The following is a 17228-nucleotide window of genomic DNA, read 5'->3' on the forward strand; positions in this document are numbered from 1 at the left end:
TCCATATACATCTTCTTGCAATCAGTAATAGCAATATATGCATGTGTGTGTGTATATATATATATATTTGGTAATCAAAGGATTTTCTAGTCTTATTCCAAGCAATCAAGGACATATGTGTTAAAATAACCATGGTACTGTAGAGCAGTCTTGTAAATACCATATGTCAGAGGAAAAAATACACAGCTAAATGCATGTCGGCATCAGCTCCTGCAGTTTCGTAGGAGTTCTGGCCATGGAAGTGAAGCAAAGCTGGGCCAGCTGGAGGTTCAGTTTTACATAGAGCTTATGCTGTGCTCTGAAAAGACAGGTGAGGATGTGACTAGAAAACTGACCTGGGACACAGCAGACTGGAATTAATCTCATGTTCTGCTGCAAATTTCTTATATTGGAAGCAGTTACATTTCATACATTGCGTTGCATTACCACTTAAGCTTTTGGTGCCTCTATTCCCAGCAAAACAGAAATAACAGAACTTTCTTGTATCCAGTCCTTACTTAGTCTTGTTTAGCTAGAATATAAGTTCTCTAGAGAGGCAAGTGTGTAGGTAAAAATTTTGTGATCAGATACTGAAATAGGAACTGGAAAGAAAACTTCTAGAACTACATCAGGAAAGGGAACTACAGGGAAAGATGTAACTGGAAGAAGACCCAGAAAGAGCTTATTATCTTACTGTTCTTATTATCTTACTGTTCCCAGAGCAGAACTTAAGTTTCAATCAATAGACCCAAAATCTACATTCCTTAACCATAAACACATCACTAGAGATGTGGTCAAGGCTCACAGTGTCCTGGTATCCTCCCTGATTGAAAACGCTTTCCTGAGCAGGTGGTACAGACTTGCCCTGAACTCCAGATCAAAGTTTTGATAAAGCCAAGACATGCAGGTTTCCCTGATGTCTTTAATCAGTGTGGATGTTGGAGAAGAAGGGAATGAAAGACCCTTTAGTTAGTACAGTAAAGGTATCCATAAATTTTCTTGGTCATTTGCCAAAAGTCAGGATGGGGGTATGCATTTTCCAAAGAATGCATACCCAGCCCCTGATTTTTCTAAAAAGGATGTATGTGAAGACAGGTTGTTTGTTCAATATTGTAAGAAACTCTACTGATTGGGATAGAAACTAAAAAATCCAAGAAATCAATGACTTACCTATTTAGATGAAGAAACATTGAGATACTTGGCAGTGATCCCAGTTTTATCTTCTCTTTTCTAAGAGTTAGAGGTTTTTAACTATGCAACATATAGCTGGGCATTAAAGATTTCCACAGGCTTTTTAATCTTGTCTGTCTTCATGGATTTGATGCCAAAACTAAATCAGGTAAAAATCAGCTGAATAATTAAATCTGCTGGAGGAAAGGATGGAACCTATGATTTACCTATATAACCTGTAGTGTTGATAGAGCCTATGATTTACAAAGAGGGGAAAAAAGCAGCAAAACCAAAAAGTACAAACCCTGTAAAGGTTAGATAATGATTAACACAAGAAAATAACTGACTTCCTTTTTCTTTCCGCTTAATCTGATTGCAAAATAGAAATGGGAAGGGTGATAAGAAAATCTGCTTCTCTGTGTTGTAACAAATAAAAAATGATTAAGCTGTACTTAAGATCCATAGCTTTGGATAAACCTTCTTTTGAGGCTTGGCCAGAATGTTTGCTTCATCAAAAATCATTAGTAGGATACATCAGTAGAGGGACAGAAAAAAAATTCTATTTAAAAAATTCAAGTGCTTTCTGAGCATATGGAGCCTGGCAAAAATAGTCCCCTTCTTACAATAGTCCCCGATGGGTGAGAATTTTTCAGAGAAATCTTGGAAGAATTGGTGGTAAAAGCTGGAGAAGCTGGGAAAATGCTGAATTCAGCAAACACTTTTGGGGACCATCAATCCAGCCTGTGACCACTAAATCCTTCTTGGAGTCATCAAGTTATTTTAGAGAGAGGATATAACCCAGATATTCTGTGAAGAGATCAAAGCCCATTTGAAGCAGTACTTTTGAAAACAGCATACATCTGCTGGTGACAAAGAAGAACCTCTGGAGTTTCTGTGTGTTTATGCTACAAATACACTAGCAAAAAAACCCCAGAATAGCTCTTAAGTTCTAATTCAGAAAACATTGAAATTTAGCAGGGCAATGCATAATCAGAAGTAATAAACACAGGACTGTTTACTGTTATTTTGAACTGCTTTATGCTCCTTTTTCCTTCAAGTTTTGTAAATACTTCATCAATCTATAAATGATACAGTTTTTCAGATATCAAGGACAGCAGTCTGGTTTTGGTACTAATCTTATGGATTTCTTGATAATCATTGCTGGATTTAAGGGAGATATTAGCAACCCATGAATTTGAGGAGTTTTAGAATTAATTTTCTAAATTTATACAAAGTGAATTTTCATTTAGTTTTAGCACCTGTAGGGAGTAAATGCAGACCTGTGGCACCCAGACACCCGAGGCTTGGTATGACAGGAGGGCACTATGTCTACATTTTCTTAGAAAAAACAACATGAGCATCTTTTTAGAAGCCATGAGTATTTCTTGCCCTTGCATGGCATGTCCATGAATCTTGTAACCTGATGTTACTTTTACTGAATGTTACTTCAGTTACCTCACTGAAGTACCTGTATGGAAGAGACAAAAAGTATCAATAATATTGTTCTTTGTTCTGAAGAACTTGGAAATCATTCAAAGACCAGCTCAGTTCCTAGAATTGATGAAAGGGAGAATTTCTTTGATTTCTAGCTGTAGCAGAACTGCTGACTCCAGGCATGGCTTTGAGAGGGGGTTGTGCGATAGCATTTCTCACGACGTTCATGTGCTGAGATCATTACTGGTGAATACCACCAGATTTTCTATTTCAGCTCACACAGGTGTCTATACATATCCAGAAGGTATTAAAACAATCTAAACCCGAGGGTGTCCCCAGCTCCTCTTGGGTGTTTATTTTCTTCTTCAGCAGTTGCAGTAAGTGACAGTGCCACAGAGCCATGTTTTGCTCCAAGTTTGTGACTAACCAGCAGGATTCGGCCCAGCTCTCAATTACCCTCTATTGCCCTCACTTTCATTTTTTGAGTTTCACTTCTGTCAGCAAAATTTAACTGAGGTATCCCTATATAAGATAATCTTACTAGGAAATATTTTCAATAAGGGTCTACTTTTTATTTCAAGGGAGAAAAACTTGACACTCTCTTTACTGGAGGCGAGTTCTCAGTATGCCCCTGGCATAGTCTATGCTAGAGCAGAAGATTGATCCAGAGAAACAAATCACAACACTTTACAGAAGATCCCGAGGGGCTGATTAACCCAGAGAAATTTATCTGACTCTGGTGAAATTAAACTTCTGAAGAGCTGTTCATCCATCCTTCTGTTGTTCCTGATCAGATTGCTAATGGAGACAGAGCAGTGGACTCTGTCCGTTGTGCTGGTTTTAACCTGGGTGTGGAATTTAACAGAGCCTCATCACGAGAGCTGAAGTGACCTTGGTGTGACATCCTGCTGTCTGTGCTGCCCAGGTCTGGAAATACTGCACAGAGCGTGTGTGCTCTATAGGCAGGCGGCCCCACTCGGTGACGTTTTGGCAGCACATTTGTCATTCCACTAAGGCAGTCAGATCAGAATCCTGTAAAGCAGTCAGGAGATGAGGATCCTTGTCAAAATCTCAGGAAGCAGACTAGTAATCTGCAGAGGCCTGAATAGGGCTTTTAAAATTGGAAGCAGAACTGACTGCCTAGACAGAGTTTTTGAAAGATAAACAGCGTCAGCAGGCTAAATGGATTTCAAGCACAGCTTTAATTGTTTTTCAAACGAATCAGCAAAGGGCACCCTAGCTAGAGCAAGCTCTGAAGTACAATCAGGAAGATTTCAAGTGTACAGTGGTTTTGAAGATAATCAGGCATTTCAGTGCTAAAAGATACTGTAGTTAGCAAGGAAGAGTTTTTCCTGTCGGCACTGACAGTAAAAGACACGTAGCCATTGAGTCAATTACAATACCTGCCCTATGTGCATGATAAATTTCACCACCCTCATTAAAACTGACATGCACACTGATTTTCAAACCTCAGATTGTCTCCCCAGCACACTTGTTTAGAAGAACAAGTTGTTTATTGCCAATACTTACTGCTTGTGGAACATCCCCCCTTCTCTTCCTTTCCCCTAGTCTTCCCCCTCCACCCAACCATCCCAATAGTTTGTGACAGACTAACAACACTTCTGAGTGGATTTTACTGTAATTCTTCAGAATCCCTTGGACCTTGCATAATGGAATTTTTTTGGGTCACCAAATCATGTTTCCTAATTATAGGAATGGATAAGAAAAGAAAAAAAGAAAAACCGCATCAGATATAATGTGAAACGATTCCCTTATTCTGTTTTTTTTTTTGCCTTTAGAAACCTGGGATAACCCACTCGCTTCCATCTGTTTTGGGCGCGCTCTGTTTTAACCTTGAAGTCAAAGCTTTCCTTCACCTCCTCTTCGTACCTCTCTCCTGCCAGCTCCTCTCCTACCGGAACGGAGAGACCCTCCTGCTCCCAAGCCCTCCTCGCTGGGGAATTATTCGCCCCCGCCCGCCCCCGCTCTCGGTTTTGTTCCCCTCGCGGGGAGCAGAGGCGATCGGGACGAGCGGAGGCTCCGCCAGCGCGGTCGCCCCCGCGACGCCCCCGGCCGCCGTTCCCGCACTGTCACCCCACCTCCGCACCGCCGCCGGTGGCAGCGGCGGCCGCCGGCCGGGCCGGGAGGGGAGCGCGGGGCGGAGCGCGGGGCCGCGGGCGGGGCGGGGCGGGGGCGGGAGCGGGGGGAGCGTCGGGGACCGGCGCCTGTTGCCCCGAGAGAGTTAACGGTGAGGGGAAACTCGCTCGCCGCTCCTCCGCCCGTGCCGGGCGCTTGGCAACCGGGGCGCCGCGCATGTGGGACCGCAGGGGGCCGCCGCCCCCCCGCCGGGCCCCGCGTCCCCCACCCCGCCCCGGACAAGGCGTTTAACGTGCCCAGGCGTGAAGTATGGCATGCAAAGATGGTTTCTGCCAAGGAGCCAGCCATCGCCATGTCCTCGGGTCTCTCCATCGCCCTCCTGCACTGCCTGTGCCTGGCGACCTGGTGAGTAGCCCGGCGGCGGCGGCGCCGGGGGACCCGGGCGGCCGGTCCGGTGCCGCTGCTCCCCTCGGGCTCCCGGCGGCTCCGCTCACCCGCTCCCTCTTTGCCTCGCAGTCTCACCGGACCGCCAGGGCAGATCAAAAAAGAGGAGAAATTGTGGCCGGAGAATTTTACCAGCATCCTGAACAGCCTCCTGGATGGCTATGACAACCGGCTGCGACCGGGATTCGGGGGTACGGTGGCGGCGCGGTGCCGGCGGCGGGCGGGGGGTCGCTGGGCTGGGGCGGGGGACGCAGCGCTCACCGCTCGTACCGACCCGTTGCTGACCGAAAACGTGGGGGTGTGTCCCCACTCCGCGCTCCGGGGTCCGAACCCTCCGGGAGGGGTCGGCAGCGAGGCAGCGCCTGGCCCGAAAGCCCGGGGGGTGCTGCGCAGTCCCGGCCGTGGGGGCCCCGCTGGGGCGGTCCCGGGCTCAGCCCCCGCTTTGCTGCTCTGCCCGCATCCCGGGCTCGAGCGGCTGCTGCTGCTGCGCTGGAGGAAAAAATAAGCACTGAAGCCGGTGTGCGTTGGCTTGGTGGGGACGGAGTGACTTGTCTAACACCCAGAGTCTTCTCGTTCTTGGCATGTTTTGACCCGTAAATGCCACGATCGGGTCCTAATAGAAACAAGTGTACTTTTACCAGCCTAGGAGGTTAGGTCTGATGGATTCTGTTCCCCTAGTTAGGGGAAATCAGAGCTCAGGCACCAGTTCTTTACCACAGTTGCTGAAATTCCAGGTTTGATGTAGAAGTAGTAGATTTAATTGCTGTATAAAAATTAGATGTGGCGGGGTTTTAAATTTGCCTTCACCTGTGCTCTGCGCGTGAGGGTTTTGGGCCTCTTCCTTTCCCCAGGCTGTTAAGATGCAGTTTTGTGATGCTGAGGAAGCAGCCAGACTTGCTGTTCTTTATGATTTTGATGTTTTTGTGTAGGGTCTTGAAACCAAAAATCATTAAAATCCAGGCAAAATGAAAGTTTATTTTGTAATCTGGAATGAAGGTATTAAAAATGCAAATTTGAAAGTAAAAATAATATTTAAATATTTATAAAAAAATGCTACAGACCTTTTCACGGTTCTCAAAGCTGTAACGAGGTTTTTATAGGCTTCTTCCAATACAGGATTGAATGAGATCCTTGCGTAGGTTTATGTTGCAAAATACTTTCTTCCTCCTCTGGAAGTACCTTCTCCATACATGTGATCCATCCACACTGACATGTATGCCAGCACATTCCCCACCTGCCATATGCAGTGCTCTCACATGCATGATCGTGATTGCTAAAGGACAGCACCTGGCACCCATGGACCACTCTTATTATTTTGAGTGTGTGGAATAAATGAGGCCTTCTTAAGTTAGCTTACACATCAAGTGAGAAGGAATCTAAATTTGTTAACACCCGGAGGAGTCATTGGGAACTGATAGTTTTTTGCAATTTAGTCTTTGTGGAGAGGTTACAGACACTTCTGCACGCGTACAAGAGATGTGCTAAGTTTGGCATCATTTTAGGTTGAATGCCAACTAATTAGTCATCTAGCAAAGATGCTTTATGAGCATTATCAGATTTCCAAAATTAAACAACTACTAAATATGTAATATATGGTGATTTTTATTTTAATAGAGTTGTCCTTTGCAGGATGTTTTGCAAGAGTAGGTATTTTTTCCCTGCAAGTGTGGAAGACTTTCAGCAAAACGCAATCAAGGAGAAAAAGTTCATTGTATCTTTTTGAGCTTTCACATTGGGAATATTGAAGTAAATGAGAGAGGGAGGCAGAAACTCAGATTTCAGCCTGGGGAAAACACCTCTGGGCCAATATTTCACAAAATGGATGTTATTTTGCTTCTTCCTTCCTCATAACCATCTCTATGCTTAACATTTTACCACTCATCTTTGAGTTTTGAACTTCTAAGTAAAAAATGGGGGGAAAATGCTTTGGTTTTAAAAATGATGCTTGCCTCCCTAGGTCTTTACAGTGAAAATTATCTACACCTGATTTGGGAAGAACAACTTTGGATTAAAAAAACCAAACAACAAAACCAACCAAAGAAAGCAATTTCAGTAATCGATCAGATTTCACTTTTTGACATTGCTCAGAGGAATAACTACAGACTATTTCTTAAAATGGAGAATATAAAAATCAACTTTTACCTATATTTTGGTGCTTTTTCCTGATAAATCTTTATCAGAAGTGGGATTTGTAGCTTGAAAGTGGGTCACTCACTATTTTATAGCATTGCAAACAAAATGTCAGAGGGGATGGGAATATTCAGAGATGGAAAGTATAGTGTGTTTCGGTAATGTTAAAGCTACATCACTTTCTGATGAACAGCAGAATACTTATTTTTGTTTTCTTCTTGAAGCTGATTCACCATCTAGTTTTCACAGGGCCTGAAATGAAATGAAGGTTTTATTTTAAGAACAAAAGGCCTCACAGAGGACTGACTGATGCTGATTTTAAACTTCAAATTGATGAAAATATTTCTAATTCTGGCACAAATTATGTTTAAAATCAGACTCAGGGAGGTAGCCAAATTCTGAATTTTGCTGGCATGTTACAGCATTACCACAAATAAAAATACATGAAGATGATCGACATGCAGAGCAAAGCAGAAAATGTTTGATTTTGGAAATTTCCTACAACTGGATCAATATTCTCCATACTATCATTAATTTGCACAAATGTTGGTAGTTTTGGAGGAGAAGTCAAATTGCCTCAGCATGCTTACAAACGTGGACGTGGTCTCCTGGGAGACTTGTGAACCCCAGTGGAGTATGTGGAAGCTTCTCTTGGTGGTGGTTATGCATTGACACCTTGAATTATAAGTTCACTTTATTAAATGAATTTAATAAACTTTAAAAGTTGCTGTCACCTTACTAGGCACTGTGAGGCTTGGTAGTGTGAAAAACAAAACCAGAAGGGTTTATTAAAAAGGTTACTAAAGACCATTTAAGTGAAAGTTCTCATTAAGTTGAGGCAGGGGGAGAATCTAAAGAGAGTAGCAAAGAAATGTCACCTAGAAATTGAATGAAATAAAGCAGAATGGGCAGTTTCATGTAGGAAAGAAAAAAAAAAAACCCTGCAACTGCTGTCAGGAAGACTTTAAGTGCATAAGAGTTTTGAATGTGAGTAGATGGAAGATATTTAGGGTCTAATGAGTAAAGTAATGCTGTATGATGTTTGAAAGTAGTGTGATGGAAGTGAAGTTAGTTCATTCCCTACACTGTATGACCTGTTATATCCTTATCCTGAATTTCTGCATGCAATTTATAATCCAAGTAGGTTTTGTGGTCAAAACCACTCTATAAAAACAGTGTTTTTACAGAAGCTGTTTGTAGTGTCATTAATTAAAATCATCATCTGCTGGAAAACTTTGAGCGTACTACCAGAGAACTATTTTGATTCAGCTGTAAAAGTTTGAAGTAGAAGCATTTCTAGCTAAACCCTGTCTATAGTTTTCATCTGCATTTAAAATTTTGTGTATTACATGAAAGTCTCAGAAGCTGTATTTTCTCTGAAAATCACCTTATTTTCTGGTCATTAGTTTCAAACTGACAATAGAAGTCCAAAGTCTTGGAAAGGAGCCTTATTCACTTGAAGTAAAAAACCTAGGTCAGATTTGCAATTATAAACCCTTGCATGCTTTCAGACTTTACCTGAGTGATTCTTGACATTAGCAAGGGTCTGCAAGAGCTGATTCAAACCTGTATTGGATATAACTTTAAAAATGTATTGGTGTCTTTGAACTTTTCATGATACAATAACTAATCACAATTAAACCTGGACTTAGAGATGTAGGAAGGAGTAAGGAGACTGAAGCTGATGAGGGTAACAAGACTGTGTGCTGCTGTGTATCTGCTAATTTTAAGGAATTGTGCCTTTCAGACAACATCTAATCTCTGGCATCTTGCTTTTAATGCCAATTGTATGGCCAGACCAAAGAAAGAAAGAAAGTGGTGTGTGACTTGCCTCCTGCCCAAAGCTCTCAGGCTGGCTGTGAAACCCACAGGCCACAAGCTGTGGCATTGCCTGCAGCCTGTTGCTGATGTGTTGTGGTGTGGTTGCCCATCAGTTGGTGAAAGATGGAGCCCTTTCCCTTCCTGAGTTCTGTTAACTTGTGTGAGGTAGAACCTGGAATAAGTTTGGAGTCTCACTGTCAACTACTGGTGTTAACCAGTCTGTGGCTTTCTCTTTGGAAATTGCCATACCCCTTGCTGACTCCTGAATAGAAGGAATAGGACTGTGTTCATCCATTCCCCTTTTTCTTTTCTTTTCTTCCTCCTTTTGTGTTCTTTCTCATGATCTTGTGACTGAGTGCAGCTCAGTAGTGCAGCTGAGTACTTGGTAGAATTAAATATGTTGGCCATTGTTTCCCCTAGGAAGGGTAGGAGAAGGCTTCTGAGCCCCTTTCGTCTGTGTGTTGTTCAGCTGATGAACAGCATTTCTGAAGAGTTTCATTTCCTGTCTATGCAGGACTTTAGTCAGAAAATAAACACAGAATACATTTGAAGTGCAAAGGCAATTTTCTGTTTTTAGAGAAAATAAAAATATCTGCATGATTATTTGCTCTTACTAGGAACTCAGGCATACCTTAAATGTTCCATTGCTCAGCAGAATAGATATTATCATTTATTTTTACTATTTAGATTGCAAATGGACTTCAAGTGAGCATTGAAAAGAGAAGTGGGTCACTTTTTTTTTCTCGGCAGTTGTCCATTCTTTCTCAGCTGGTGAAATTTGATGACTCAAAGCTTAACAGGATATGGTGTTAGATACCTGTAGGTGACAGATTTGAATTTGGCCTCGGTTAGTAATGCTTGAAGTCATTACCATCTGTCTGTTGTTCAGTGATCTGTATAAAATTAGCTGATATTCTTAGTCCAGTTCTTAGTAGACAGGTGTCCACATCATGAAAACTGGCACCAATATCAGGCTTACTGGCTGGCTCAGCAGAGATGTTTTGTTGATAAATAGGCAAAGAAACAGTAATCTCCTAATTTCTGGAGGTATACTTTTCCCTTTTCAGGTTCAGACATGCTGATGGATGACCATACATAGAGACAAAGGTTATTGAGTGCTGCTGTGTTTGTTGTATTGTCTTTTGGTAGAGAATGTAGCCCATGTGTTTGAATTCTGCATTAATTTTTTTAAAAATGCCCTACCTAGTTCTTGCTTCTGAGCAGAATTCTTACATATATGATGGGGTTTTTTTTCTTTTTTTTCCTCCCTTAAAAAATGTCAACCCTATTCAGGCAGCAAGAACTTGGAATGAGAAAAAAACCAAATCTTTCACACGTAGTTATATTTAAAAAAAAATCTGTAGCAACTACCTTTTTTTTTTTTTTTTTTTTTAATGTAGCTGTAGGAACTGATGTAATATGGTTTTATGTGGTTTATATATCCTGGGACTGATCTCATAATAGCACCAATAACTGCACAGCCTAACTGCACTTTGTATGTTGAAACCTTTGTACAGGCTTGTTTGCTAATGTTTCCAATTAGTTGTGGGACCCTTGTTGGCAAAATTTGCAATATACAGAAAGCTTGTGCAGGATTTGAGTGTTTACATACAGCAGGGATCTCTGCAGTGACAGTTGCCTATGGAGACGCAGGGATAATGGAGCCCGAAGTCTTTCACTGGGAGCTGTGCTGCAGTTCAACCCATATGTTGACATAAAATGCATGGGAGAGCTCTCTTGTGTTCCTCTTCCCAGGGTTCGGGCCTGGCATCACTTCTTCAGCCCACATGTAACATCTATAACGCTGAACTATTCTGGCTTTTTGCAGGGGTTGCTTTTAATCTTGCCTGAGCTTCTTTAAAGTATATTATCTTGCAAGCAGTGATTCAGACGTAACTGTTCCCACTGCAGTGTGTAGGACTCTCCTCCTATTTCATTGACATAAAAATACACACCAGTATGATATAAATAGTTCTTCAGCATTCCTGAAGATTTATGGTGGATAGATACTTTGTGAAGATCCATTGAGGGGTATGCCCAAATGGTCATATTTAAAGTTAATTGGCCTTCTTACAACTCACTGCATTTTATTGCCAGTAATAGAGCGTTAGGGATTCTAATAGGATCTTCTGCTTGCAGAGCCTGAGTTGATTAAGTGGTGCAACACATTCGTTTTGGAGGGCTGCTTAAATCACCAGTAAAAGTAGGTTAGGTGACTACAGATCACCTCCTCGTTGACAGGAATTCCCACGATTAATAATAGTTTAAAAAAGAGGCAGCAGCATGACTCACTATTTATACCCCCTCTATTGTTACCAACTATGTTTTCTTCTAGAGCAAGAAGAATAAGAGGTAGGTATTGGTGTCGCCATAGATACTCCTGGGTTGGCATTAAGTGCTGGGATGTGCTAGAAAATCCAGGATTTGTCATTTCACAACTGTTAAGGCCAGTGTAGGTGGAAGATGTGGTTCATGAAAGGGCTGCAATTGGAGAGAAAGCATTAAGGAGATAATCAGCTTCACTGTCTTTGCTCCTACCAGACACTGAACTGTTTGGCCAAGGTTTTGGCTGCAAATCAAGGATTTGTATGTCTGTACTAGCTGGATAACTGTTATGATGTTTAAGGTATCTCTAGATCCGCATTCATCTGCCATTTTCTAGTGGAATGAAATGTGATTTTCACATCTGCTTTGTCACTCTTCTGCCATCATGTTGGGCAAGCAACCAAAAGTAAACACTATTTTGTGGCCTCCTAATTGTCTGAGAGCTCCTGCTTCCTTCATTCTCATGGGTCATACTAATAAATATTTGAGAGCAGAATAGCAGTTACTGGAGAGTGACCTCAAACATAGCTTTAGTCTTGTGCTGCTGCTATAGTGTTTTTAAATAGCATTAACTTGTAGGCTTGCTGATTTGGAGATTAGCTTCCTGATCTTAGCTTTCCCCTTCTTTCTGAGAAAGTCAAAAAAACAAAGTTGCAATGCCTGTTGCCCATGAAGCTGTAATCCTTTAATAAATGAAAGAAATCGATGTCTGAGGAGAAGCACCTCATGCCTGTAGGAAAAACTGTCCCTTTGCTCAATTTGGTATGATTGTAAAATTATAGTGTTCTGTGAGCTAAAGAAAAGACTCCATCAGAGGAAAAACACTTAAAGGTCTGGGGTTTATTTAAGGACTATTCCTATTTAGTTTCTTAGGACTAACAGGTAAAGCAGTTCCTGAAAGGAATTCAGGCACTTTTCTCTGTTACTCAGTAAAGAGGGAGTACTGAATATTGAACTCAGTTTCTGAAAGGGATTCCTTCAGGAACTGAGTGCAGTATTCAGTATTCTCTTCTTATTGAGTAACAAAGACTAATTTCCTGTTATTTTCTTATTAAAGCTATGTGAGAAAATGAATTTTTCATTTCTACAGAACTGACTGCAGAAATATTTCAAGATAAATGAAATAAATATCTGTGTATATAAATCAATCCTGGATGAATTTTTAAAGTGTGCTTATGGGGGGTCAGTGGTGATTGAATCTCTTCTATTTCTACATGCTGGGCTGGGCTTGGCTTTTCTCTCCTATTTTCTAGCACTGTAGATAAATGTTTTCACTTCTAATCTCTTTGAGCTCTTCTGCTCTCCAGAAATCAATATATTCAGGAAATGTCATTGGACTATGTTGGTAGTAAAATGAGTGATCTAAACCCTCATGGATTTCCATGACTGATGAACACTTTGTTATTTGTAGAAAAGGGAGCAGCTTCCATGTTTAGGGAGCAACCCATTGCAAAACAAATGGCATGGTATGAAAGTGTGTTATCTGGAACTGGAAGGTTGCTTCTCAAAAACCTCTTTGAGACAGACATGCCAAACAATACAACTTTCCAGGGACCTCTGAGCTACCAACTGTTGTGCAGTGGAATTTCTTTAGAGTTATTTGGAAAAAATGCCCTTCTGTGAAACTTAGCTTCCAGTAAAGTAATCTTTTTGACATTTAGATGAAAAACTCTTCACTTTTCTTCTCTAAATAATTGGCAAATTCTATACTAAAGCAATTTTACATGGTTCTCTTTTACTTTTTTCTTTTACTTTTTGTTCACAGCTTGAGACTTGTTCTAGGTGCAGGAACTTCAATTTCCCTGTTTTCCCATTGCTTACATCTTTTTTTATCTTTTACCATTTGATTCAAAGTGACATCTGTGAAGACTGATTGTTTTAGGGTTTTTTTTTTTTTTCTTTTCAAGTGGGACATTCTTCTGCTGCTAACTTTGTTGAGTCTTTCCTTCTTGCATTTTTAGATTGCAAATATTATGATAAAACCTGATTTATCAGACTTGAGCCACTTATCCTTTTTAGTAATTTGAGTTGTAGGGATTTAGAAGTTGTAAATTTGTAGATGATGCACACTTTTTCAAGCAGATACTTTTTGGTAAGACATTTGGTAAAATGTAAGTACATTTGTTTTTTAAACTTACAATGTTAGTTAATTACCTGAATTAAACTGTTAGCTAATGCTTTGATCACAAAATCATCATAAGGGCTGATAATGATGATCAGCTTTCTAGACTACTACGTTAGGAAGAGACCTAAATCCCAGCGAAATTAGTGTGTGTTTTCTTTGGTTCAAGGGGAAATGTAGAGTGTATGAAGAGCGAATGCCCATTTAAGATTTCAAGGTAGTAAAGGAAATAATACATTAAAATGGAACAGCTTTCTCTGGTGGTTGATTTGCTGTAGGCAGCTGTGAGAGTGCAAAACCTCTGTTCAGTGCACTGTTTTTGGGAGTGTCCTAAGTATCATTGGTTCTTTCAAGACAGGCATTGTAGCAGCATGCGGATCTTGGTTCAAGCCCTCAAAGGTACTTAGACCTCCAACTTTTCTTTTGGATGTTAGTATTAAAGCACTTAAGTACACCTCAGGAAATGGATGCAGTTCTTGATTCTGCCATACTAAATTACTCGGTACATGGCATGCTAATGTCCATTGCCCAGTTATTGCCAGTAGGTCCAAATATTAGTAATAAATGCTTTGAAGAAAGTGGATTTCCGGGATTCAGTGCTTGTTGTAAAGTGGAATGGTGTTTTTAGTGAGCCTTTTAATTTTTTGGCATCATTTTTCTTAGCGCTTGAGTCAACATTGGTTTCTGAATGGGGATTTGCATGGAAATGCTGCTTTTGATTTACTTGTGTGGTAAAGGTAATGGAGCAGTGCTTCTTATTTGAGACATATCTGAATTCACCTCTGTTTGCATTTTGCTCTTGCTCGTCCACAGAACCCTGAAAGCGGTAACTGGTCACACACCAGGATCATTTATGGGAATTGTTGACCTGCAAAATTCAAATTTTCTTGCTCACTTCCTTTTCATACATTAGGTCCTGTTACTGAAGTCAAAACAGATATTTATGTCACCAGTTTTGGACCTGTTTCTGATGTAGAAATGGTATGTATTTCTGAGATTAAAATGCCATTTCCTGGTTCTGAGAAACCATTAGCTGCAGTAGGAGTGGATGCTTCATCTGTACTGTTCTGTCAATCATGCAAATTAGGCAAGATTAGTAACAGCTTAATTTACAGGTTATAATTAGATACATAAGGCCTGATTCTGGTCACACTTTCAGTGGGTTTTGGCTGGCTTAAGAAATTCACTTCATGGGATTTAAAACAGATTTTCACGGCATAGAGGCAGAATCCAGCCTTGCAGAGTGTCTAAGTAAAGTCTACTGTGGGGAAAATGTGTAATATCTTTGAAATTGCTTTTCGTTTCTGAAACTTGTGTTATTCTCAGGTGAATAGTAATGACATCACTTCAAAAATACTTGTTGACATTTTCATTTCAGATGAATGCCCTTTGCTGATCTTTGTGCTCCTTTAAGCATCACTTTCCACAAATGTTTTTCTGATAGGAGTTTTCACAAGTATATGCAGAAATTAAACGTCCAAGTGACATGCATGAAATAGTAACAGAGGAGAAATATTGCATTTGCATGTTCTGTTATTTGTGGCTGAATGGTTTTTGATTTCAAGGTCAAATCCAGCAAAACTCTCATCAACTTCTAAAATACAGTGATACACCCTTAAATCACACAGCAGTTGATCTTTTTATAACATAATCAAGAAATCCCATGGAAATAATGCAGCCATATGTGTGGAACTGAACTTTTTCATGGAAAAAGCAGTTTCAGGGTAGTAATTTTCTTCCCATATAGTGCTGTTGTTCACCTTGTGTTGCACCTGATTTAATTCTGTTATGTGGAAAGGTATGTGATAGCAAGATATTTTTTCAAGAGCTACAGTTGTGACAGCACTCTCATGCTGAAATGCATCTTACTCCTTTGTTGGCTATTCTGTGCAAGATGATGCTTGTCAGAGTGACAAGGGGTACAAGAATGTGGTCCCAAGCAAATCTAGAAAGAAGTGCCTCAAATCTGCATTGAGGGCTGCATGGCATCTCTCAGGTTTCATTTTCATGGGAAGTTATTAGTTATGTTGGAGCATTTATCTAGGCAGAAGTGAGAACATGGACTGGAGATGGGTAAGGAACTTGCGAAAGGAGAGTTTATTTCCCCTTTCTTCATCAAGGATGATTTAGGCGGCTAATTAGGGATGCAGGAATTGTTTCTGGAATACTCTTCAGCTAATATATCCATTAGTGACCCAATGTAATCTGAATGTGGCTGCACTCATAAAACTTGCTGCAGCAGTGACGTAGGCTATGGTCTCAGTACAGGGAATGGTCAGAATGTCTTTTTAGTTGCTCTTGTACCCATTTTCATCTTTTGAATGATTTTCATTTAATGAAAATGGTTGAAATAATATATTACAAAATCTGTCAGGTAGAAGCTAATAATAGAAACTGCTACTTATGAGCTATGAAGTTGCCAGCAAGAAATGACACTAGAGGAGACACTTTTCATGGATTAACTATAAATCATAGTGGAGGATACAGTCATGAAAAAAAAGACCTATAATCCTAAGATGCATTACACTAGTAGTCATGCCTCCCTGCCAATGCAAATAGATACAGTCTTACAAGTAATTTCAATGGAGACATTATTCAGAAGAATTTGAAATCTTGTCAGAAAACATTGTTTGGCTTAACAACAAAATCAAAATTGTAAGTTAGAAAGGACTTAAAGCCTTTCATGTGACCTTTTTCATTGCCACATTGTAGTTTTTTTGTGAAATGCTTCAGCTTCCTGAGATGAGAAATGCATTCTTTCATCCATTCATTCACATATGATTTCTCATGATGTGCCTATGTCTGCCATTCTGCAGTTGTTTGCATGTTTTTTTTGGAGCATCTGAGTGGCTTTTCTGAGGAAGTTAATGGGATAGTTACATACTTTTAAAAATAGTAGATATATATGCAAATCTCTATATAATTTATTATCCCTGTTTTGTGGGCATGGCAAAAGACTTAGCTTTCCTCAGTTAAAAGCTTACTTTCCATGAGATGAAGTTAGGTTTTCTTTCCTAACTTTAAAGTGGAACTAATCATTTGTCCTGGTATTTTCAATTTAGCCAGCAGCAGCCAATCTATGTATATATTTTCTTTGAAAATCTGTTGACAATTCTTGTCAGATATAATTTTGTTTCCAGTTATGTGCTTGACTTAAAATTCCAATGCCTGCTTCCTGCAACTTAATTAGGTTAATTATTCCTTAATGATTAAATGTGTAGCAGTTTATTGATATGACTAATGTAAGAAATTAAGCTATTAAGAAATACACAAGACACTTTAATTGGTGGAAAGATGTTTTTGTAGTGGACTTAGGATTTTCTTCTCTAATGATTTCTTTGCTCCTGAGGGATTTCTTCTTTTACAGGAGACACACATGCAAATGTGATCTTTGTTTTTCTGCAATTTAATACAGGAATATACAATGGATGTCTTCTTTCGTCAGACATGGGTAGATAAAAGATTAAAATACGATGGCCCTATTGAAATTTTAAGACTTAACAACTTGATGGTTTCGAAGGTATGGACTCCTGATACTTTCTTCAGGAATGGGAAAAAGTCTGTTGCACATAATATGACAGCCCCAAATAAACTCTTCAGAATAATGAGAAATGGCACCATCCTGTACACAATGAGGTATCTAATGTGTTTGTTCGACTTCTTACAATTACTGTATGCAAAAGTTGTACTGCCTAGACAAAATGGC

General features: G+C 40.2%; 1 protein-coding gene across 1 annotated transcript in view; it reads left to right on the plus strand.

Annotated features, from left to right (window-relative positions):
- Nucleotides 1–5201: 5201 nt before the first annotated feature.
- The window catches only part of GABRA4 (gamma-aminobutyric acid type A receptor subunit alpha4), a 39344-nt gene continuing 27317 nt past the window's right edge, over nucleotides 5202–17228 (plus strand). The window contains exons 1-3 of the mRNA XM_030239329.2: nucleotides 5202–5315; nucleotides 14436–14503; nucleotides 16938–17158. Of these exons, the coding sequence (XP_030095189.2) occupies nucleotides 14501–14503; nucleotides 16938–17158 (224 nt within the window). The 5' untranslated portion in view covers nucleotides 5202–5315; nucleotides 14436–14500. The remainder of the gene's footprint in view (nucleotides 5316–14435; nucleotides 14504–16937; nucleotides 17159–17228) is intronic.

Source organism: Serinus canaria, chromosome 4, assembly GCF_022539315.1.
Source record: "Serinus canaria isolate serCan28SL12 chromosome 4, serCan2020, whole genome shotgun sequence".
NCBI lineage: Eukaryota > Metazoa > Chordata > Aves > Passeriformes > Fringillidae > Serinus > Serinus canaria.